Source organism: Osmerus mordax, chromosome 23 (genome assembly GCF_038355195.1).
Source record: "Osmerus mordax isolate fOsmMor3 chromosome 23, fOsmMor3.pri, whole genome shotgun sequence".
In the NCBI taxonomy this organism is placed as follows: domain Eukaryota; kingdom Metazoa; phylum Chordata; class Actinopteri; order Osmeriformes; family Osmeridae; genus Osmerus; species Osmerus mordax.
The window spans coordinates 2,452,444-2,476,018 of record NC_090072.1 but is presented as its reverse complement, the minus strand read 5'-3'; the positions used below and the strand labels follow the sequence as shown (position 1 = coordinate 2,476,018).

The 23,575-nt window shown below is 46.8% G+C and overlaps 4 protein-coding genes across 7 annotated transcripts in view; 1 reads left to right on the top strand and 3 right to left on the bottom strand.

The window, feature by feature from the left end:
* The first annotated feature begins 893 nt into the window (after nucleotides 1–893).
* On the top strand, nucleotides 894–5,403 carry si:cabz01074944.1 (SLAM family member 5). Of its 2 annotated transcripts, none has more exons than XM_067261406.1 (7): nucleotides 894–1,032; nucleotides 2,627–2,950; nucleotides 3,320–3,592; nucleotides 3,742–3,831; nucleotides 4,332–4,399; nucleotides 4,615–4,692; nucleotides 4,928–5,403. In XM_067261406.1, the coding sequence occupies exons 1-7, from the start codon at nucleotides 963–965 to the stop codon at nucleotides 5,012–5,014; spliced, it is 990 nt and encodes a 329-aa protein (XP_067117507.1). In that variant the 5' UTR covers nucleotides 894–962; the 3' UTR covers nucleotides 5,015–5,403. The 2 variants fall into 2 exon arrangements, with proteins under 2 accessions (XP_067117507.1, XP_067117506.1); XM_067261405.1 differs by having other exon boundaries at nucleotides 3,739–3,831.
* Nucleotides 5,404–5,560: 157 nt separating this feature from the next.
* On the bottom strand, nucleotides 5,561–8,713 carry si:cabz01074946.1 (T-lymphocyte surface antigen Ly-9). 2 transcript variants are annotated; one of them, XM_067261696.1, is made up of 6 exons: nucleotides 8,620–8,713; nucleotides 7,389–7,706; nucleotides 6,502–6,780; nucleotides 6,230–6,349; nucleotides 6,059–6,097; nucleotides 5,561–5,953 (listed from the first exon to the last, which is right to left on the bottom strand). In XM_067261696.1, exons 1-6 carry the CDS (start codon nucleotides 8,666–8,668, stop codon nucleotides 5,931–5,933), a joined length of 828 nt encoding a protein of 275 aa, XP_067117797.1. In that variant the 5' UTR covers nucleotides 8,669–8,713; the 3' UTR covers nucleotides 5,561–5,930. The 2 variants fall into 2 exon arrangements, with proteins under 2 accessions (XP_067117797.1, XP_067117796.1); XM_067261695.1 differs by having other exon boundaries at nucleotides 5,787–5,953; nucleotides 6,055–6,097.
* Nucleotides 8,714–8,836: 123 nt separating this feature from the next.
* On the bottom strand, nucleotides 8,837–17,307 carry LOC136967545 (vang-like protein 2). The gene is made up of 8 exons (XM_067261373.1): nucleotides 16,948–17,307; nucleotides 13,953–14,217; nucleotides 13,680–13,803; nucleotides 12,752–13,359; nucleotides 12,396–12,532; nucleotides 11,856–11,991; nucleotides 11,052–11,298; nucleotides 8,837–10,676 (listed from the first exon to the last, which is right to left on the bottom strand). The coding sequence occupies exons 2-8, from the start codon at nucleotides 14,015–14,017 to the stop codon at nucleotides 10,416–10,418; spliced, it is 1,578 nt and encodes a 525-aa protein (XP_067117474.1). The 5' UTR covers nucleotides 14,018–14,217; nucleotides 16,948–17,307; the 3' UTR covers nucleotides 8,837–10,415.
* A 1,050-nt stretch (nucleotides 17,308–18,357) lies between these two features.
* The window catches only part of arhgef11 (Rho guanine nucleotide exchange factor (GEF) 11), a 19,361-nt gene continuing 14,143 nt past the window's right edge, over nucleotides 18,358–23,575 (bottom strand). The window contains exons 34-41 of one of the 2 annotated variants that reach the window (XM_067261387.1): nucleotides 23,438–23,518; nucleotides 23,240–23,298; nucleotides 23,002–23,154; nucleotides 22,671–22,904; nucleotides 22,153–22,254; nucleotides 21,536–21,834; nucleotides 21,049–21,181; nucleotides 18,358–20,865 (exon numbers count right to left, since the gene is read on the bottom strand). In XM_067261387.1, the coding sequence (XP_067117488.1) occupies nucleotides 20,813–20,865; nucleotides 21,049–21,181; nucleotides 21,536–21,834; nucleotides 22,153–22,254; nucleotides 22,671–22,904; nucleotides 23,002–23,154; nucleotides 23,240–23,298; nucleotides 23,438–23,518 (1,114 nt within the window). In that variant the 3' untranslated portion in view covers nucleotides 18,358–20,812. The remainder of the gene's footprint in view (nucleotides 20,866–21,048; nucleotides 21,182–21,535; nucleotides 21,835–22,152; nucleotides 22,255–22,670; nucleotides 22,905–23,001; nucleotides 23,155–23,239; nucleotides 23,299–23,437; nucleotides 23,519–23,575) is intronic. The other variant, XM_067261388.1, reaches the window with a different exon arrangement.

Genomic DNA, 23,575 nt, shown 5'->3' with positions numbered 1-23,575 from the left:
GGAGGCTGTTCTGAGGAGGCCCAGGGTGTGTCTGGTCTAGGTGGAGGCTGCTCTGAGGAGGCCCAGGGTGTGGGGGGGTCTAGGTGGAGGCTGTTCTGTGGAGGCCCAGGGTGTGGGGGGGTCTAGGTGGAGGCTGCTCTGAGGAGGCCCAGGGTGTGTCTGGTCTAGGTTACTGACTCTGACGCGAGGGGGGTTTCTATAACTGGACCACAGCCTTTGACTTCATGAGAAACAGCGTAGAACAGGAAGAGGCGGTGCCCTCTGAAACAAGGGGGGGGGGGGAGGGGGGGTTATGGTAGTCTGAAAGCTCCACTTCCTGGTCCTGGTGTCTCCTTGGTTACGTACTAACTCATTTGTAGCCGTCTGCAACATTTACCGTTTATGGAAGCGTTTGCCGTGTGCACGAGGACTGAGAGTGTGAGAACCAGCGTCCACAGGTGTGCACACGCATGAACACACAGACATGCACATGCATCCACATGTAAACACGCACCGGCACAGCTACACTCACAGATACAAACACACACACAGATACAAACACACACACAGATACAAACACACGCACAAACATGCACTCACACATAGATGCAAACACACACACACAGATGTGAACACACACACAGAGATATGAACATTCACACACAGACGCAAATACACACAAACAGATACGAGGGGGGGGTGGGTGGGGGTGGGGGAGGGTTGTTGTGAAGCATTCCACTTCCCATAAGCAGATCGTGTCACGCAGGGAGCCACTGACACCACCTCCTCACACTCTTGAACTGTGCAGCACGCCGTCTGAGGAAGTCTGCCCCACCCCCTGCCCTCTCTCTCTCTCTCTCTCTCTCTCTCTCTCTCTCTCTCTCTCTCTCTCTCTCTCTCTCTCTCTCTCTCTCTCTCTCTCTGTCTTAACAGACAGGATGAGCAGTCTTTTGGAGGAAACGGAATAGTCAAACCTCACAGACATGGTCTCTGGAGAGCGCCTGCTCTTCCTCTCCGCTCCCGGGGGAGTGCTCTCCCTCCTCTTCCTCCACGGTAAGAGACCAGCGTCGTCACGTCAACACCTTGATGTCTTAGCGTCTCTGCCTGGCGTGCGCTTGGCACGGCGCCAGGGCACCACATCGTTCCACTTTACTGTAGGACGCCGCTCCAGATTGCCTTGTTCCTGTCTTAGGTCTTTGAATTGGAGGTTTATAGGGACGCTAACCCTGGTCTAACCTAGTCTAACCTGGTCTAACCTAGTATAACCTGGTCTAACCTGGTCTAACCTAGTCTTACACGTCTCCTATGATAGCATAAATACTAATCCTGTCTGATCTTGCTGAGCTGCACTGTTGAGCAATGGATGTTGTAGAGTAAGTACTTGCTCAGGATATTCTCTGTGGTTTAAGGAAGCAAGAAAACCCACAACTAACTGCCAGAGACTGTTTGCTCACTGCTCTCTCCCATACGCGCCAGCATGGCTTTTAATTCATGAGTGGACATTTCCTCCTCTGCTGTATTGTATCTCAGTGTTCGAGAAGGTGAAAGGGGAAGAAAGAGAGGGAGAGGGGAGGAAGAAAGGAGGGGAGAGGATGGGGAGATGAGGGAGAGAGGAAGGAGAGAGGAGAAAGAGAGAGGAGGGGGGAGGAGGGAGAGAGGAGGGGGGAGAGGAGGGAGAGAGGAGGGGAAGTGCGAGGGGACAGAGAGAGGAGGGAGAGAGAAGATAGGCGGGAGGGAGAGAGGAGGTGGAGGGATGGAGAAGGGAAGGAGAGTGGAGGGAGAGAGGAGGGGGAGGGATGGAGGAGGGGGGAGAGTGGAGGGGGAGGGTCGTAAATGACACAAATGTCTGTTCGATTCCTTAAAGTTCGCTTGTGTTAGTTTGGTTCGATTCAGCTTGGGTTTGTTTCTTTGTGCTGGGGTGTGTTTGTCTGATATCAGTGGATTTGTGTTTCTGGGGGAGGGGGAGTTGTGCCGAAGGTGTATTGATAAAGATCTGACCACTTCTCTTTCCTGATTCACGGCTGGAGTGTGTGTGTGGTTGTGTGTGTTTGTGGTGGTGTGTGTTTGTGTGTGTAGGTGGGGGGGAGGGCGGGTTATAATATAAAACCTTCATTGCGCATTATGATGATGAATATGATGATGATGATGATAGAAGAACATGAATAACATGAGTAGAACGGTATAACAATGATGGGGATGGAAAATATTATGATTCATAATTCTTTTTTTTTTTACTCCTGTGGGCATGTGTTTTTGTGTGTTTGTGCGTGTGTGTGTGTGTGTCGAATCATTGTGTCTGTGTGCTGACCATTTGTGCATGTGTCTGTGTGTGTGTCTGTGTGTGTGTCTGTGTGTGTGTCTGTGTGTGTGTCTGGGTGTGTGTCTGGGTGTGTGTCTGTGTGTGTGTCTGGGTGTGTGTCTGTGTGTGTGTCTGTGTGTGTGTCTGGGTGTGTGTCTGTGTGTGTGTCTGGGTGTGTGTCTGTGTGTGTGTCTGTGTGTGTGTCTGGGTGTGTGTCTGGGTGTGTGTCTGTGTGTGTGTCTGTGTGTGTGTCTGGGTGTGGACCGTTTGTGTGTTCTGTGTGTGTGTGATTATGTCTGCATGCGGTGTGTCTTTGTGTGTGTGTGTGTGTGTGTGTGTGTGTTTCAGGTGTGGGGGCACTTGCATCTCAGGTGATCAACAAGACAGAAGGGGAGAGTGTGCTGTTTCAGTTTAACAGCTTTAGGGGAGAAGCCCAGTATGAGGTTGTGCGGTGGAAATTCAATAGCAACACAGTCATCGCAGAAAAATATAATGGAACAGAGCCGAAATATCCAAGTCAGTTGTTTGGAGGAAGACTAGAAATGAACACCGGAAATTTCAGTTTGACAGTGAAGAGCCTAGAACTAAAGGACTCTGGGATATTCAGTGTTGTGGCGGATTTATTCAAGGGAAATCAACCAGGCACACAGGACATCCCTCTTCAGGTCTACAGTAAGATGGCTGCTTCTGATCCATTCATCCCAGAAGATGATGTGGTGCCTGAGTGTCATTGAATACTGATCCGCCCCTCTCTCTTCTTCTCTCTCTTCTTCTCTCTCTTCTTCTCTCTCTTCTTCTTTCTCTTCTTCTCTCTCTTCTTCTCTCTCTTCTTCTCTCTCTTCTTCTCTCTCTTCTTCTTTCTCTTCTTCTCTCTCTTCTTCTTTCTCTTCTTCTCTCTCTTCTTCTCTCTCTTCTTCTTTCTCTTCTTCTCTCCCCTTTTCCCCCTCTCACACTCTCCCTTTTTTCATTCTTGCTCGCCTCTTCTCCATTTCTCTCTCCCTCACTTTTCTCTCCCTCCCCTCCCTCCCTCCGGTGGCTCAGAGTCTATAACTGAGGCAAAAATCGACTCCAACTCCACCTGGCAGTCGGAGAGTAGCTTGTGTGATGTCTGGGTGAGCTGCTCTTCTCCAGGACACAGCGATGTGTCCTACACCTGGTGGATAAACAACCAGACCCACCATCTCCCCCAGGTGAAGCTACCCCTAGAATCAGCAGGGCGAGTCACCGTGAGCTGCACCGCCCAGAACCCCGTCAGTCATAAAATCGCATCACAAACAGTGACGTGCATCAAGGAAACTGCGCTGGATTCCACAGGTAGGCTTTGTCAGGAGGACGGGTCTGATCTTACTTTGCGATATTTCATATCCTCAAGCTCACGCTAGAAGCTGTTTCATGGTAAGGTGTGAAATACATTTTGGGGATAACCGGGATGAGTGTAACAGGTTGTGTTCTCTGTTCAGAAGGCCCGTATGTCATCATCGGTGTTTCAGCATGTGCTGTCCTTCTCCTCTTCCTTATTGTGGCCTTGGTCTGCTATAAATGCAGAAAAACTGGTAATATTCTCCACTCCGATACACTGGGCTCTACTCTACTGTTTTCTATTGTTTCCCTCACATATGTCTGTGCTCTACAGCACTCTTCGCTTTCTAATACATTTACATTTAGTCATTTAGCAGACACTCTTATCCAGAGCGACTTACAGTAAGTACAGGGACACTCTCCCCGAGGCAAGTAGGGTGAAGTGCCTTGCCCAAGGACACAACGTCATTTTGCACGGCTAGGAATCGAACCAACAACCTTCTGATTAATAGCTCGACTCCCTAACCGCTCAGCCATCTGACCCATCTGAGCTAATACACTCTTCTCGCTCACCCTTTCCTCCCTCTAGTACATTAACATTTAGTCATTTAGCGACTTACAGTAAGTACAGGGACATTCCCCCCGAGGCTAATACGGTGAAATGTGAAGTGACTGTTCTAGACTGCTTATCAACGCGCTCTAGAGGAACACGCGATTCTTGCCTAACATCCCGTTCTTTTTTTAAATGTGACAGAGGCAAACACAGACCTGATAGCAGACACCATATATGCTGACATTACGGACAACATAGAGATGAAAGACGTAAGTCCCAAACGAGCCTATCTTTAGTTAGTAAGAGTACTGGCGATAATAGTAAAGGTACTGGTATAGTCCAGGGGCAGTACTGGGACTGTGAGGAGGGAGGGCGGGTCTTACACCAACCACAGGGTTGAATACTGTGAAATCTAAATATTTAAACTGTTTTGTATTTAGTTCAATCCTATGTCATAGAGATGGTTCTGTTGTTGTTGTTGCAGAAGCCAGCTAGCAACACCATCAACCCTGACTCCATCTACGAAACTGTCAAAGACCATGTTGTAATACCTGCAAACAAGGTGAGAATGTTCTCACCCAAATGCACATTAAAAACTCAACTATTAAACTCCCCAAAACATGTTAATTTAACACAGGGGTGTGTTATATATATATATATATATATATATATGTACACTTAAGTAACATGATCACTCCTGGTAGTAAATGAAAACATTGACATTTCTTGTGAATGGTCACCGTGACGTCACTTCTACGTTGTTCATAAACTTCCCTGTGCTGTGTTGTCTCTCTCAGCCTCTGACGGTTTACGACACGGTCCAGTTCGATCGAACGCTGGCGCCCGACTCCGCCGGGGTCTCTCAGTACCAGCATGTGCTTTAGCTGAAGCGCCGGTAAAAAAAAAAAAATTGGATCTCAGCCGTGACACCTAGCCTACGGAAGACGTGCGTCGTCCTGTTCTGGGGGGCTTTTATGGTTATTTGTGATCCCCAACAAGGAAGTAAATGCGGAATGAACAGTGTGAATTGGGATGGCAGCATCTAGCTCATGTGGATGCTCTTGAGGTTGTCAAGGTAACTTATTTACTATTATGCTAAGCTAATGCTGTATACATTATTGATACATTAAGCAGTATTATGTCAAATGAATGGATTTTATACTTTACTATTCTTGATGTCATCAGTGAAATTGTTTTTTATCCAGTATATATTTTCTTTTTCACAAGGAAGCTAAGATGTAGGCTATTTGTATAGAACAGCTAATAAATAAGATAAAATAAATTACAGACTTGTTATTTCTTTTACCAAAAATAATGTAATGATTATATGAAATCATGTTCCAAATCATAAAATATGTTCCAAATATTCTAATACAATAGGCATTTCAAACTACAGTATATATATTAATAAATGAACAATGTTTTGTAGTCAAGTCAAGTCATTTTTATTTATAGAGCACATTTAAAAACAGCCAATGCCGACCAAAGTGCTGTACAAAATCATCAAATAGGGCAAAACAACAATAAATAAGAACAACAGACAAACAACATAATTACAGTAAGCACGAGTGACCCTAAACTGACTCGAAAGCCAAAGAATAAAAATATGTTTTAAACAACCAAGATTTAACATTAGACAGAAACAATTCACCCCCTCAACATCTCTACCTTGTACCTAAAAAAGTTTAAAACATAATAACAACAAAGTATTTGTTATGGTTCAGGGTGTAGATATTAGCTTGGTGAAGAGGATTTTCAGGAGTTGCCTAATTTTGAACTGTTTTCAGACTCCTGAATCTTTTACACAGTTGAATTTCTTATCCCTGAAGAAGAATAGAGAATGAACGATGTTTGTTAGTAATCAAAGCTTGTGGGGTTGTCTAAGAAAAAAATACAAAATAAAAAGGAAATAAAATTTACATACCTACATTTTTCTTTGCAATTATCTACCATCTTTTTCAGTTTTTCTGTAAAAGATGGAAGTGGCAGAAACACACAGCATTTACCAAACTAATGTTAAAGAGAGATAATAGTAATTTTGATAGATAAATCTAAGCTGCAAAGTCATTTTAAATGTATTAATTTCTAGCCGTACTTACCATTAAACTTGTACGCAAAGAGTCCACCAACTATAACTCCAAATACAAATATAAGACAGATAACAAAATCTGAAATACAGGGTTTGTGATACAGGATAGGAAGGAAAATGGGCTTGTCTCCTGTAGGAAGATTACAAAAATCAACATTGTAATTATATATATGTCAATTTAATTATAATCAGTCTTTCAAAAAATATATTTTCATTGTAATAGGCTTAATAACGGAAAATAAAATGTTCCGTTGGTTTCAGTCACGCTGGCCTCAGACTTACCCTTATACGTCATTTCTACAACTTCAAACTCCTCGCTGTCGTCGTTGGCCGTGACGCATGTTAGGTTAACATAGCGGGATGCGTTTTGCTTGAAGAATACAAACAGCTCGGTGGAATTGCCGACACTTTTCTGAAAGAAGGCTTCGTTGACCAGTGAAGGTTCAGATTTCCAGGAGATGTTGGTGCCCTGTAATGGGGAGGAGCATCGCAGCACCATCACACAGGAGCCGTTCTCCATCTTGTTGAACAGGGTTGTGATGGTGGGCTTCTCCAGGCGCTCTGCACAACAGGACAGAAATGCTGACATTTGTGGAATGAAAAAGATCCGACAACACGACTACTGCAAGGTGGCTGTAGAATCTCAAGGCTGAGTGACTCTTACAAACAGCACATTCAACCTATGTGTATCTTATACCAGTATATTGTGGGTCCGACCATAACTGCTCTTTGGAATGATCTATTAACTGCAGTGACAGCTATCGATCACTAAAACACTTCAGCAAAAAGGGGATTGCGGTTGACAATTTGACTGTCTGAAGTTCATCCATATCAGAGCGGTCCAATCCTCGTCCTCAGGGGCCACTGTCCTGAATGTTTTAGATGTTTCCCTGCTCCAGCACACCTGATTCTAGTGAAGGCTCATTACCAGGCTTCCACAGAGCTTGATAACAATCCATTAATTTGAATCAGGTGTGCTGGAGCAGGGAAACATCTAAAACATTCAGGACAGTGGCACCTGAGGACCAGGGTTGGACAGCCATGATGTATATAATCCCCTTAAAATAAAGTTATTTCACTCATCTATTCAGATTATACAGTTGGTGTATCCAAGCTAGTCAGAGGCAACAAATCAATTCAGCGAGACCACCGGAATTGTCATCCCTTACGTTTCACCGAGAGTTGAATCTCAATCCTCGGCTGCTTTCCTCCAGTTTTCGTTATCTCTGCTATGTAGAGCAGGGAGTCCCCCTCCTTCAGATCTCGGATCTCCAGGTCGCCGTTGTCTTTGTTGAGCTTCAGACGACCTTGGAACTGTGCAATGCGATCAACCCTCACCTTTCCGCCACGGAAGGTTGCAATGAAGGTGTTGTTTGTGAAGATGGACCACTCGATGGTGGAGATGGTGGAGGTGTTGGCGTATCCTGGTTTCAAGGTGATAGGCTGTCCCACAAACCCTGACACTTGTCTCGTGTCCACTGCCATGGCTACAAGACAACAACATGTTTACAAACATCAGAACGTCCTCACTGTCTGAAGGCCTAATGTTATTGGGCATGGCTGTCTCGCTATGCCAGCTTAGTTATAAAGTATCTCTTATAATGTTCTACCTATTTTATGAGAAGTATAGCAAGTTGAATTCAATGTACAAGACAGGGTTCAACCATTTAACATCTTCATTGAATGCTTGTTCAGTATTTGTTGTGAAAGCATGCTGCAATTACAGAAAGAGGAAAAAAAAAAAAAATCTACATGGCCCCTTACTTCCTGTATAGCTTTGACAGTTAAACAGCTTTCACACTTAAAAATAATAATAATTCCACCAAGAATATTGGCTGACAGAACAAAATAGCATTAAATGCTGTGCTCTGTGAGATGAGATTAAAAAAACATGTTTTTTACAGATGCTTTCACAGACCTTTTAAGTTGTTTCACTTAGGAACTAATATATTTCAACCCAACTTCCTACATAAAACTGCCCACAACAAGGTCTGGATTATTTTTCTAGTAACTAGGTAATGATTTTTGGAAAGAGACATTACTTTTGAATTTATCAAATATATTTTAGGGCAAATTGAGCACCAAAAACCAAGTGCCATCTAGATCTGTATTACTCAAGAGACGGCAGACATATCCATGGACGATATCTCCAAAAACACGTCAATTTACACCGAAACAGTCTAGTTTGAAATATCACAAGTCACAAGTATTATCGATTTTTGGGTGAACTATCCCTTTTTTCACTAAACACAAGAGCACAGAAGTTTAGGTTTTATGCCTCGTGCTGGTTTACTGTCTACTACTGAATGATACATACTTCCTGCTTTTTCACCGATAAAATTGAGTCTCTCAAAATACAGTATCTGTGTGTATGTACATATTGTATATAGTCCATCTTACCATGGGAGATCATTAGAAGGTAGATACTAGGTAAAAACAGTAGTTTCATCGTAAGCACGTCCCTAGCGACGCAGTTTACAGGAACTGTGTCACATACCCTGTCACACGCTTCCCTCTAAGAGGGAGGATGGAACACGAGGTTAAGCTCATGGTTTGACAGCTGCATCACGATTTATCATCAGAAAAGAGACAAATTCACATATTGTCATTTTGAAGGAGATCATTTATTTAGAAAGTTTTTCAAATTATTTAGTACTAAAATGATCGAATATGAAAGCCTTTCACATCCCACAGCAATCTACAAACTTTTGTTACCGAGTACTGTTTTTAATAAAAGGGTTAGGGGTTTAGCTTTAGTACAGTATATGTTGATACAAAATGTTTATCAAAACACTGCGAGTACTGCGAGTATGCAAATCTTCCAAAAGGTTCATGGAGCTTCATGCAAGCAGGGGAATTATGTTGAAATGGAACAAGTCAAAAAACACCTTTACATGAAAGCTACTTTGTTAGAAAACACACACACACACACACACACGAACAACTACACAAATGCATTTCGTAGTTCAACATTGACAAATATACACATGATAAAGGAATCAAAACAAGTATGTACAACATAAGGAGGCTACGGTGGCTCGGAGCTGCCAAAAAGCACAGTCATACTTCAGCATATCATTTGTCTGTCCACATATCTGTCGTGGCTCTGTAACACTATTGGTCCCCAGTGTTTGTGGGTGGGGTCAGTATATCTCTTCTCGGCAGTCATGTGTCAGAGCGGTGCAGTGGTCATATGTTACACCCACACACTCGAGAATAAAATAACCCTGTTTTATCTGTTGTTTCACACATGGCCGATGCTAATCTGTGAGACTGAGCAAGTTCCCCTTTAAAATAAAAGGGATCTTTTTACTCACCAGTGTACTTTCTCTTATATTAAAAATAACTGATAATTAAAAGATAAAAAAATAGATAAAAAAACAAAAAAAAAACAGCTTGTCAGTGTTTCAGTTTGGACAGTCGGACATCTTTACACAAATCCATGGTTGGTTGGTTAAAAGACTGACCACTGACCATGCACTTCTATTACCAAACAAACACAAGTGTGCACACATGCACACTCACAGTTGACCAAACATGAAATCCAGTTGTCCCCAAGCCCTTGGAGTCCGACTCTATTTACAGCTTTGCAGGAGAGCAGACAAGACAGAGAGCCCATCTCTGACGGTGTAACACCCATACCCATGAGGTATGCTGTTGTTACATACAAGGTTGGAAGTTCAAACTCACACAAAAACAACACAGAATTAACAGACAACCGACTGAAGAAACAGTTCACTCACTTAAAAGTCTCAACACTGGGCCGGGATGTTTCTGAATGACAACAGGGGTAACTATGAAATATATCAGGACAGACTTGGTGTTTTTGAGGTGTGTTGTCCGTTAATATCCTTCCCCTGACGCAGCATGGACAACAACTGCTAACACGGTGTCACGGTGACAATGCGCTCGGGTCAGGTGAGTCTGTGACATTGGGGGGAACAGTGGAGTCATGTCGAGGAAGCGTCCGATTGGTCGGACAAAGGCAGGAGGAAGCACGAGGGAAGCACATCATTGGTGGTCTCCTCTCCTCCTCAAGCAGCCTTCACTTCTCTTGTATTTAACCTGTCCTCTGCAGTCTCTCTCTCTCTCTTTCTTTCTTTCTTTCTCTCTCTCTCTCTCTCTCTCTCTCTCTCCTGTTTATCTTACTCGATCTTTCTCTCTTTCTTCGCTGCGTTTCTTCCCCTCCCCCTTTGCTAGACGGACGTTTCCGACTGGAGCCTCATGACAAACTTGTGGCTTTTGGGGTCGATGAACTCCTCCCCCAGGCGCAGGAAGGGGAGGGGCGTCACCGTGACGACCAGGGAGAAGTCGAGGCGGCGCAGGGAGAAGACGAGGCCCTGGCGCAGCGATGACGTCACGGGCTCCTCGCTCACCAGTGTCCACTGGCGCCCCCTGCCGTTCTCTTTCTGGTACTGCAGGGTCGGCCCTGGGCTCAGGTAACGCTCCAGGAACGCCTGAGAGAGTGGAGAGACAGAGAGAGAGAGATCGAGTATGATACACAGGGGAGAGAGAGAGAGAGGGAGATCAAGTATGATACACAGGAGAGAGAGAGACATAGGGAGAGAGATATAGGGAGAGACAGAGACATAGGGAGAGAGAGGGAGAGAGAGATCGAGTATGATACACAGGAGAGAGAGAGAGAGAGAAGAAGGAAGGAGGGAAAAAAACAGTGTAGGGTTGATAAGAGGCCAACTCTTCACCCTCACCTTTGGGTTCATGTAAAGGTCAAGACCAGGCTCCTAGCTTGACCTTGGGGGTAAGCGAGCGTGACGTGTGTATGGGTCTAAGCGACGTCAAGGTGCTCAGGACTGCGTGTGTGTGGGACGCACCTTGGGGGTCATGTTGTGCGTGATGCAGAACTGCAGGTGGTTGATGATGCTCTCCATGCTGTGGTAGGGCTGCTGGCGGGTGGTGCGCAGGTACTTCTGCATGGCCCGGGCCATGGGGGCGAAGATGGCCTGGGCCGCCTCCCGGGGGTCCATCACCTCCCGGGGGTGCTTGGGCGACGAGGCGGCCGGCTCGTCCTCCTGGAGGCGCTTGATGTGGGTGAAGGCCTCCTCCACCGCCACCACCAGCCTGGGGGAGGGGGGGGGTTAGGGCCGTGGTGGGATGGGACATGTGTGTTCAGGGCTCGGAATTACAGTATACCGGGGACAGTGAAAAAGATGTCTGGGACAGTTCAGCACAGACTTTGGGACGACTGCACGATAGACCATAACGATATCAAATGCATTCCAACCTTTCAAAACTTTTTTTCTGAAATATTTTTCAGAACTTTTCAACAACACAAAAGGTTTAAACATTTTAGCAACCTTTTTCAAACCTTTAGAAACTGTTTTGTCAAAACTTTTTGGGAACCTTTACAAACTTGTTTACTACAGCCACACCAAGAATTGTGTTACACATAACCTACACCCCTGTCAGAATGTCAAAATGTTAATTTTGCACTTCGGGACGGTACTGGGACAGTGAGAAAAAAAGCTAGTCGCGAGCCCTGTGTGTGTGTGCGTTTGAGTAAGAACACTGACAGAGAATGTACAGTGTGGGAGTATCCCATTCCCTGCGTGTGGGAATGTTGTACACCCGTGTGTGACAGTATGTGTGTGTGTGTGTGTGTGTGTGTGAGTCCTCACCTGGCCTTGCGCTTGCGTAGCCGGCGGTCCATCTCAGCCTCTTCGTAGTAGTACTCGTTGTGGGAGTTGTCGCGGCGCCTCGCGGCGGCTGCCATCATGGCCCTGGACTGACCGGTGGAGTTGTTGGTGCTGTTTTCTAAGGGAACACGACCAACGGTACTGTGAACGCCATGCAGGACACATCCTACTGCTGCTGGGTTTAGAGATGGCTGTTTGGGGGGTGTTTTCCATGTTTTATGGGACTGTTTGTAGGTGAAGTGTGGCAGGAAAGGCAGGGAGAGATGCAACGAAGGGCCATGATTGGATAAGAACACAGGTTGCTGTGGTAATGCCAGTAAGGAGAAAGAGAGAGGGGGAGGGTGGAGAGAGGAGTGGAGAGAGATGGAGGAGAGTGAGGGACAAAGAGAGAATCGGGTGAGAGGGGGGTGAAAGAGAGAGCGAGAGAGAGACAGAGAGAGAGAGAGAGAGAGAGAGAGAGAGAGAGAGAGAGAGAGAGAGAGAGAGAGAGAGAGAGGGGAAGAGCAGAAAAGGCAGACTCACCTTCTCCAAGGTTGTAGACCTTGAATCCAGACATCTTCTTGGAGAGGATGGACTTGGGCAGGTTGAGCAGCGCCGGGTTGTAGACGGGGAAGTCACTGTAGTACTGGTCCAGGATCCACACGGCTGCCCTCTGGATGCTACAGAGCAGGACGTCTGTGTTAGACTGAGTACTGGAACTGACCTCTGACCTCTCACACAACCTCGGGGTCTATCATGACCTATCTAATCACCCAATACGAGTCTACATCCGATATCTCTTATCGCATCCAAATCCCTCATGCAGTCACACAAGTTGTTATTTGAGGGGCTGAATATGTGGAGACTGACTGTCTGTGGTGACACACACACACACACACCTGAGGTGGCCCACGTTGTAGAAGCGGCTGGCCCCGTCGGTCGTGCGCACCACCTTGAGGCAGAAGGCGGGCTGCAGGTGCCGCACCTCCAGCAGCACCAGCGCCAGGTACTGGATGAAGAGCAGCGAGTCCACCAGCGACGCCGCGTAGCCCACGATGCCCCGGTAGTCCCTCTCCTGCGGCTCCAGCACGCGCACGCCGTAGAACAGCCAGTAGGACGCCACGAAGAGGAAGACGAGGGCCAGCAGCAGGCAGCGGAAGATGAAGAAGCGGGGGAGCGAGGCGCGCGGCGGGCGCAGGAACAGCGCCCAGGTGGAGATGAGGAGGACGAGGAGCTTGAAGGCCAGGGAGACGTAGAGGCCCTCGCAGGGCGTGCCGCACGGGTCCAGGGCGTCCCGCCACAGCAGCTGGGGGAGGGCCAGGAAGGCCAGGGGGGTGACCAGGGCGAAGAGGCCCAGCACGGCGCCCAGGGCCGGGCCGAGGAAGCGGCGGCACTCCAGCGGCGACGACTCGTCCAGCTCCTTGGAGACGCGCGTCAGGTCCTCGTTGGAGACGCTGTGCTCCGAGGTGCCCGTGACCACGGTGGTGGTCTCGCCCCAGTTGTCATCCTGGGGAGGCGGGGAGGGGGAGAGAGAGATAGGAACAGGAACAGAGAGATAGAAACAGAGAGATAGGAACAGAGAGATAGAAACAGAGAGATAGAAACAGAGAGATAGAAACAGGAACAGAGACAGAAACAGAGAGATAGAAACAGAGAGATAGAAACAGAGAGCGATAGAAACCAACAAAGACAGGGAGGGAGAGATTTCCGTGAGCATATGAGAATGATGTCCAGGTTGTTATTGTATATCATTCATGATGATTTCTTAAACATGGAGGACATTCTAAAACAGATACACAAACGACACGAGTGTGTGTGTGGTCTGACCCTGTCATCTCCTCGGGTCGACTCGCCGTCCAGGAGCGGTTCTCCAGGGGCCTGGATGGTCACAGACTTGTCCCCCCGGATGCTGCTGTCGCGGCTCTTCGACCGGTGCCTGTCCCTCCTCTCCCTGGAGGTCCCACACACAGAAACATCATTACACGAAAACAGTCAACAATCAACCCACGGACAGATTTTCAATCACCCCGTGCCCCCATCCCCCCCCCCTCCCTCCCCGATCCAACCCCTGTCTGGGGTCCAACACCTCCTCCTCCTCACCTGTGCTTGCGTGAGCTGCGGGACGACTTGTAGGAGTAGCCCGAGTACTGCGACTCGTTGTCCATGTCGGAGGCGGGCGGTGGGCGGGGTTTGCGGGCCCCTACTCCTCCCCCCGCGGCGGGGCCCAGCTGGCTCTTGCGGTGGCTGATGGACTTGGAGGAGAGGGCCAGGGGCAGCCGCAGCAGGTCAACCTTGCTCCTGAGGGAATCTATCTTGGAGGCCGGGTTGGGTGGGGGAGGGGGTGGGGTGGGGTGTGGGGGCAGACCTGGGTGGGCAGGGGACACAGCGGGAGAGGGAGGGAGGAGGAGGGGGGAGAGAGGAGGAGGAGAGGGGGAAGAGGGGAAGGATGAAGAGAGAAACAGGGAGAGAGGGAGAATTACTCACATGTGACACGTCTGGCTCGAGGGCCCCAAAAAAAACACAAAACACTAATCCAGTTTCCACACAGCACAATCTTCACTGTGTTGACTCCACAAACGCCTTATGGGCCTTCATGTGTGTTCACCCAGTTAGCGTGGCTTACTAATCAGGCTATTTCTGGGGCTGCTTTTCCCCTGCCATGAGTCAGTGCAGGAGGGGACACACAACACTGGGACCAGGCCTCCACTGACACAGAAGTGAGGCAGGCATGGCTGTAGAGGCAGCAGATGAGGTCTTGTTAAGCCATTTCAATGGACTACTGGTCCCCTGGAATATACCCCCCCCCCCTTCATTTTAACCGTTGAATGAAAGAATTGCTGAGGTGGAAAATGAACCACTAAATGAATGTCTGCTCCCCAGACTGATGTGAGTTCACTGCCTTTCTCTTCCCAGTGTGCATTTCTGTCCACTTTCTGCCACACACACACACACACACACACACACACACACACACACACACACACACACACACACACACAACATGCTCTCTCACACACAAACACACTTTCACACACACACACACACACACACACACACACACACACACACACACACACACACACACACACACACACACACACACACACACAAACATACTCTCACAAACACACTCTCTCTCACACACACACACACCACATTCCCCTATCCTCCCCTGTCGTCTCCAGGGGCAACAGAGCTTAGCCATCACTATGGGGATGAATGGGGGGCTGTGGGGTGAAAAGGGACTGGGGGTTGCCACGGTGACCGGCCCATCAACTCTGCACCTTCTCTTGTCTATTTTCCTTTTTTGTTTACAACCTTTTAGAACGTGTTTAAGTCTTCAAGAATGTAGGTAGCCTTGCTTCTATATTCCTGGTGTGTGTTTTCTATCTGCTTGTATATGTATCGTCCACAGTTGTCTGACTGTCTCTAATTCAAGTCTTAACAACTTGAGTTTGTTTTAGCACAGTCGATTGGTTGCCTCTAGAATGGCTGTCCCTTATAAGACACGCGCGCACACACACACGCTCCTAATCTAATACTGGGGGGTGAATGACACCCTTATGATGGTGCCCAGCCATTCGCGAGGCTCTGTTAATGTGTGCCGTGTGACAGTGGGTCACATTGAGACAGACCACGATAGACAAGACCAAACGGAAGGGCTTCTTCCTGATATAAACCTATGTGGTTCAGTCTGTCTGAGGCGATCACTGACGAATGACACTGCAGGGTTATGTATCCCACGGTGCCGGCTGTAAAACCTGCTCTTACAGTTGACCAAAAGAGGGTTTCCTGATTTTTCTTAACCCCGTAAACAGTTGCGTGTGCCAGGACCAATTAAAAGAAAATCAATAATTGGGCCACACACCAGGTGTGTAATGTATGACATATCTCAGATGACATCAGATACCCTTCCTCCCCCCCCAGCTAGCTTCGCTAAGTCATGAAACCCAGAATACTGCACACTGAGGAGCCTTCCCACAAATCAGACCTGATCTCTGTTAAACACAGATAATCTATCTCTGTCTGCCTGCCTCTCTTTTTCACACACACACAGAAGGACATGGTTTGGTAGCATGCAGCGACAGGCTGTGTGTGCTTCAGTCAATTCCATTGACGCAATTACTATACCCACTGTGCTGTAGGCTTTAAACAGTTACATTGATTTCAATGGTTCATGGGGGAGGAGCGCTAGGATGGATTTATGTCAATACTTCTGTTATCTCCAAGACTTCACACGACAGTTCAACGTGTCTATAAAAGTGAACAAACCCAGGTGGCATAGCCTACATTCCGAAAACTGTCCTAGTTCCCAGGGGCCTACAAAAGCCTCGGGCTGGAAGACGGCCTAAGAGGCGTTGCAAAGCCACACCCGATAGTAACCTCAACAAATCGAACCGCAGGCTTCGGGGCCTTTCCATTACGCATCTGTATCGACAATGGGTCTCCTATCGTTCACGTTTTAGGATTAAAAAAACGGTGACATAACGACTCTAACAGTATATGGGGTGGGTGGGCGCGTATACATATTTACAGTTAATACATCACGGATTACGCTTAAATCGGAGCAAGATCCGAGACAAAGTAATGATTCGCACACGCCCTAGCATCATCGAGATGTTCCGACTGGCAGAGCTGAGAGCTCTACAATGGGCTGGAGCATAGGCTAGCCACAACATGCTGCAGAACACATTGCCTACTACATTCTCAAAACCAAATATAGCTTTGAATATCTGAATGCAAGTATTAGACAATTTTGCGTAAGATCCAAAATAAGTGACTTGATTCACACAATGCATGATGAGAACTTGCAGTTGACTTTTGAGTGAATGATCTTTCTCTTTTCTTTTTGTTTTACCCTAAAGCGTCCTAACACCGTGTTGTTTGCATTTTCTATAAGGCTAACTAAAAATGGTCAAGAAGTTTGAAAATTATTCCTTACAGATACAACTTTGTGAGGAAAATTAATGGGCGAAGTAATGAATGAAACGAATTGTAGCCTACACAAAGGCTTCACAACTGAACTTTAGCATATTATTTCAATTTACGAGTCAAATTAAAGTTCTATATGTGAATAAATTACCCGAGATCTTACCTTTCTTTTCGAATATCCTCAAATAGGCGAGTGTTTTGCAAATCCCTCCACACAAAAGAACTATCCGAGTAGCCTATGAGTAGTTCAGGCGTATCCAGCAAGGCTTTCCTTGATTCACTTTAATTCCTTTAGTCCAAATTAGGCGAAGAATAGGCTACAACGTAATGTGATTCCTCTTCACAAACAGTATCTCTTTTCTAACTGAAAAACATATAGGGCCATGCTTTACAAAGGCACTGAGACGCATCCCATTCTCGGTTTCTGCATCTGTTCTTCTTTGGAAGCCCCGCTGCGCGTGTGAATACGGACATTCATCACCCTGAGGGGCAAGAGACAGTTAAACGCTTTGCCGCGACGCTTTGCTTTGGTGACCCGAATACAAACGGAATACAATCCCAAAGGAAATTTCAATTCACATCCAAGGGTCGCAGTGGTTCAATCTTACTACTTGTTCCAATGAAGAGTCCAAATGTGAGCTATCTCTTTGGTGTGTGGGGGTTCTCTGGAAGCGACAAAGTCGTAGCTGGCTGAGGACAATTGTCCCTTTGGTCTGGTCCGCGGTTCCTCGCCCTTTGTGATGAACATATACGGATTTTTTTTTATCTCTCTCGTATACGGTTTACGTTCATTGAACCAACAGTAGGGTAGTCCAGGTTCAATCCTCTTTTAAGTAGGCTAATTCGAAAACCAGTCTCTATCCAAATTTCAAACCCAAATCAATGGCCTCTCTCTCTTTCTCCCGAGGTCCCCAACGGTGCTCCGCCTCTCTCCACTCCTCTTTGGTGGCCCCCCTCTTCGCTTTCCCAACTCTCCTCCTCCCTTTTCAGCCGCACACCTTTACTTTCACAGGCAGGAGTTTGACTATAACCGTTGCACCCAGATCCATCTGGGAATTGGACTCGATTTTTGTGCACGCCGCAAGCCTTGCAACACAGCGACATGTGCGTAATCTTCCCCGAACTATCCTACTCAGTGTATAAAGCAGGATAAAAGACCCTTGTCCAGTGATAATTAGCTGGTTCAATGCGCGCTATGCCAGGGGCAGTTACCACCAGGGCGTGGGATGCGATTTCTCTTGCCTCCGCGAGTATCCATGCAGCACCTGTGCTGCATTATTAAAAAACAAACACACATTTATCGGGTTATACAGTGCACCGCTGAACTGCGAAAAGCTTAACTCATCTAGAATTACATTTTCTATAACAAAAAACTTACAACGTTTTTTCATTTCCCCAGGTGTAATAACGTTCAACTATATTGTCTTAAACAAGAAAAACGGTTATAATAGGATATGGGCCTACTGTAGCCTATATAGAAGATATCCCATGAATAGCAATGTAGGCTAAGTGTTAATTAGGCTATTGTGCAAATTGAAGGCCAACATAATCAAACAGCAGAGTTCCACACAAATACTTTTTAAACAGTTATTTTTATTGTCACAAAACACGAGTTCATTTTCCTTCTGTGCCGCTAACAATCTCGCCATTCTTAAAAACAGGGGAGAAAAAATAATTTACATTTGTTTTTTGTTTTTTTTTACCGTATCTACAAAAATAAAATCAAAGACAGGACTAAGGCTTTACAGAAAAATTAACATATATATAAAACAAGGGGTGTGATTTCTATATTACATGAGTGAACGAGACCATATAAAAAGAAAAAGGAGGTCTTTACGCCGGTGTATGAATACAGTAGTTTGCACTGTGCAGAGCTTCCCTGTGCAACATCTCACAAAGAAAACAGATCGGTTTAAAACGTCTTTACTGCCAGTTATAACCTTATAGATCCGACGTAACATCGTTATGAGCGAGGTGACGCAGACATCAAAGATAAGACAATGGTATGAAAAAGACTATTAGAGTTTACAGAAGAATAGAGGTAGAAAATGGAGATGGCTAAATGCTACTTGAAGGGGAGGAAATACAGAGAGGGAATGAATCCTAGTCCAAACAAGAATGAAAGAAGGGCGAGTCGGGAGGTCTTTGCCATGCGACGGTATGGTAAATAAAACACTGTATCGCCTCCAACATCGGAGCGTGCACACACGCAGCTTAAAATCAGTCGTTTGCTGGTTATAACGTCTCAAAAGAATGACAGGGGGTTCAAATTTGACGTTCATTTTTCTGAAGTGAAAGAAAGGTAAGGTTCTTTAGCTCAACGTTTTGAACTGAGCGGTCTTCAAGGTGAACATCGTCAAGCCAAAACGTTACGGTAAAGACCACAAGTTTAGCTGTCCTCCAGACTGTCATTTTATTTTGTCTTTGACACTGGATGTGCATATTCTACTCTCAGAACTAATTACAAATTTATTTTATTCTCCCACAATAAATAGAGGGGATCTGTGCATAGGATGTGTAACTACCGGTATATATATATATATATATATATTGGTATACCACTGGGAGTGAACCACAGTTCCTTCAGAGTTTGGTGCAGAACCTTGGTCAAACACCTGAGATGCGTTTGATTCACTTCACCAGCACACTGTAGCTACCAAGGAGGTCAGACAAGTTGCCCACCAGGGACACAAATCAAACGTCCCTCAGATCAGTTCTAGTGTTTGCCCAAAGTCCGGTTTTGGTGCGGCTGCCAACACTATGTCCACAGTGGAAGTAGGGTTGTTCACAGTTGAGCTTCGGTATGTACACACGCACGCACAACAGTAGTGATAGTATCCATCAGCAACCCAAATATAACATGATTGGGGGGGGGAAAAAAAACAAAAAAAAAACAAGACAATAATAGTGTTTATGTCCTTTCTGTTAGTAGTAGTGATCCCTGTTTGTCTGAGCAGTTCTGCCTCACTGAACAGTCTTAGTGATCCACAGCACCCTGCTGTCAGCCACGACCATCCACCTGTGGCAAAGAATACCCAGGCTGGCTGGCGGGCTGGATAAACGCACAGATGGTCACACATCCCGTGGCTTAGCAGCTGTCCAGAGGCAGCGCGGCGGCCATTTTGGGTCCGGCCACTCCTCCGTAGTGTTCAGTCTCCTCTTATGTGTTTTGGTACTGATTGAACATAGCAGTTGAGTGACATGAATGAAGTAACGCTGACGTGGGCTGAATATAGTCTCTATGTATATGATTCCCATTCTGAGTGTTGACCCTTGTCTTTCTACAGGGCCCAGTGCAAATGACCTGAATTGATAAGACACAGTCCTTTGGCGTCCTTTAAAGCAGCCAGTGGCAGAGGGTCCGCCATTTTGGCTCAAACTAGGTGTGCAGTCGCATTGGTCCACAATGGCGCATGTGGTCTTTCCAGTTCCTGACCAATCAAATCGACTGGGTTCTGTGTAGAAATTGAGAGGTGCGCAGTGGGTAAAGTGCTGGGGGTCCTTCAGTGGTGTCCTTGGTTACGTCACGTTGCCTCGAAGACACTCTTCTGCTCCCTTCATCCGACATTGTTTAACTTTTTTTTTTTTTTTACTTCCTTCATTTCCCAGTGTACAACTCTATCCTTTAACTAGTTTCGCAAACCCTACTTTCCTTCAACATCCAAAAATACTTCCTCTCCCAGTATACAGTTTGCCTTCCTTCCTTCCATTTTCTACTTTGCCAAATCTTTCTCTTTCACTCACTTGTTCTTCATGCATGTTTCCTTCATTCCTCCATCCTTCTTACCCCTCCCCCCTCCCAATTCGGTTCATGAGCTTTCTCCTGCTCCTAAAAGGTCAAAGGTCATTTGGTCCCCTCTGAGGGGGCGGTCCTTAGGCGTCAGGGGTGTTTGTCACACCAAAGTAATTTCCTGGTTTTCTGGGGGTAACAGATGCATGCTGGGATTGGGGTAAGCCGGGCGGAGTCGGCTGGGGTCCCGTTCTCTGTGTGTGTGTGTGTGTGTTAGTAGGACCATTCTAAGGTGAGGTCAGAATCCTGTAGACTGAATCTTGACAGGTTCCAGTTGTCCTCCCTCACTTCCTGCAATAGACAAGAGAGGAATACAAACAAGACCTGCCGATCACCATGACAACAGACAAAACGGCTGCACCTCAGTGTACAGTAGAGGGGATGGGGTTCTAATGCAGTGTCCCAACACAGACTGGGACAGTCATGCACACCTGGAGAGAGAAGTTTGACCCTTGACCCCTCCCTGTTCCTCACCTTCTCCCAAGCCCCGGTCCAGAGATGGCGTCCTGGCCACGGTTGCCTGGATACGGGGGAGGTCCACAGGCTCTTGATTGACAGCTGGCTCTCTGAGTGTTTGGAGGAGCTGCTGGTGTGCCTTCTCTATGTCCTGTCAGGTGGACGGACCAACAGCCAATCAGCACACTCTCAATAATACTACTGTGACATTAGAATAATACTGGTTTAGAACACTAGTCAAAATTGTAGCATGTTTGTGATGTTGTCTGATGAAAGACTCACATGGTTACTTACAAGATGAGTACAAATGTGTATGCATGTTATGTGTGTGTATGTATGTTGTGTGTGTGTGTATGCATGTTGTATGTGCGTATGCATGTTGTGCATCTTGTGTGTGTGTATGAATGTTGTGTGGGTGTGTGTGTGTATGCATGTTGTGTGTGTGTGTATGCATGTTGTGTGTGTGTGTATGCATGTTGTGTGTGTGTGTATGCATCAGTTGTACCTTCAGGCGGTGCAGCTTGACCATCAGCTCCTCGATCGTGTGGAAAATCTCGTCCACGTTCTTGATCACATGACTCTGGCGCCTGCTTTGTGATTGGCCCAATTCCTCCTCCCCGCTCGGCAGCGTGGACCCTGATTGGTCGACCTTGGGCGGGATGTAAACCTGCGCCTGTTCCTCCTCCTCCACCAACCGGACGGGGGATGACATCACTTCCTCTTCCTGCGGAGCATGCTCAGCGGCGGGCTCGTCAGTGTGGCTCTCGCCCTGCTCACTGGGCATGACCAGGTAGAAGGTGTTACCTGCAGGAGGAGAGGAGACAACAGAAGGAGGAGAAGAGGAGAAAGAGAGAGACGGAGGACAGGACACGGAAGAGAGAGAGCGAGAGAAATTCGATAAAAAGGAGAGACAAAAGAGGAGAGAGAGATTAGAAAGAGAAGAGAGAGATCAGGTCAGGGACAACAGCAGCTTGAACGCAACCTAAACGCTACACATTCCTGCTCACTGCACGTCAAAGCTGCCTTGAATAACTGTCCTGTCCTATGCCTTATGAACCGTACTGAAAGGGAGGCCAGAGAAATTTGGGATGGAGGTTCAGACATGATCTAGATTGTCGTTACCCTGGGCACTGGCCACGTCTCTCGGCTCACACGATTGGTTGGAGAGGAGGCTGACATCATCAGTGATGTCATCAGGGATAGAGGAAGAGCCCGCAACCAAAGCTGTACGTGGAGGACAGATGTGTGAAGTAGAGAGTGTGTGCGTGTGTGTGTGCGTGCACAGGTTCATAGGAAGATTGGGAGTGTCAGTGTTGGGTGCAGGTGAGTAGACATGAGCCGATGAGAGCGCGTGTGTGTGTGTGTGTGTGTGTGTGTGTGTGTGTGAGAGAAGCGATTCAGAGTGTTGTGAAATAAAAACAGGCAGAGAGAAAAGAGAGTAAGCAGCAGAATAAAAGAATCATAAAGAATAGTGTTCATGCAGGACTCGGGTGGAGAGAGGTCCATCCATTATTATTATTATTGTGAAAAGATCGGATGAGGACAGAATAGACACCAAGCTCCACAAAGCAACAGATTTATAGAATTTGTACGGAATAGTACAATATTAGTGCTCTAGTCATTTGTAACCCCTTTGTTACCTTTCCTGACAACGTGAACACTCTGTGGCTCCGCCTCCGGGTGCGGGACCTCCTCAGACGCAGCCTCCGATTGGCTGGGACTGACGCCCAGGACAGTCTCTGAGTATTCTGGCCTCTGTCTGTCAGTGACGGGACTCTTCTCATTGGCTGTCTCGTTGGTGGGCGTTTCACCTGAATTGTGGCTCCACCCATCCTCCTCTACGTCTCGGAAAATCAGCTGCCTTAGTGTTTCAACTGATAAAATGTGTGAATTAGTTTGTAACAACTGTTAATAAAGATTATTGCTGAATTAATTAAGACCTAGCTATGATAGAACTGGCTCCTTCCTCACCATCTTGGAGAGCTGCCTCGGCCACGCCCACTGCCCGCCCATTACCGCAGAGGAAAGATGCTGATTGGTCCGTTGGCGTGGTGGGTGTGAGCGCACCGTCGTCGTTGGGGGAGTCCGTCTCCATGGAAACCGACCTTTCTGTCATGGAATCGTCTTGGAGATTGAAGCAAACAATGTTAAAATGTCCAAAGGTTCAAAAAATCCAATATGAAGTTTTGGCTTTAACAGCATCTCTCACCTGATTGGTAGATGTGGCTGCCTGTCGAGATGGGGGAGGAGTTGCCAACACTGGGGGAGCTGGGGGGGAGAGAGAGACAGAGGGAGAGAGAGTGAGAGAGGGAGGGAGAGAGAGCGAGAGAGAGAGAGAAACACTGTTAGGTGTGCAAATCCATCATCATGCTTGATGGTGATGAACTGTGACACACCAGATACTCACGATGTAGGCGTGGACCTGTGATTGCTCAAAGGTGACGAGCTGGCAACCAATGAGATGGTCTTTTCCAGAAAGTCCTTCCATCTGGGGAAAAAAAATCGACAGGAAAGTAATCTCTAAACAAAAGCTGACAGACAACAG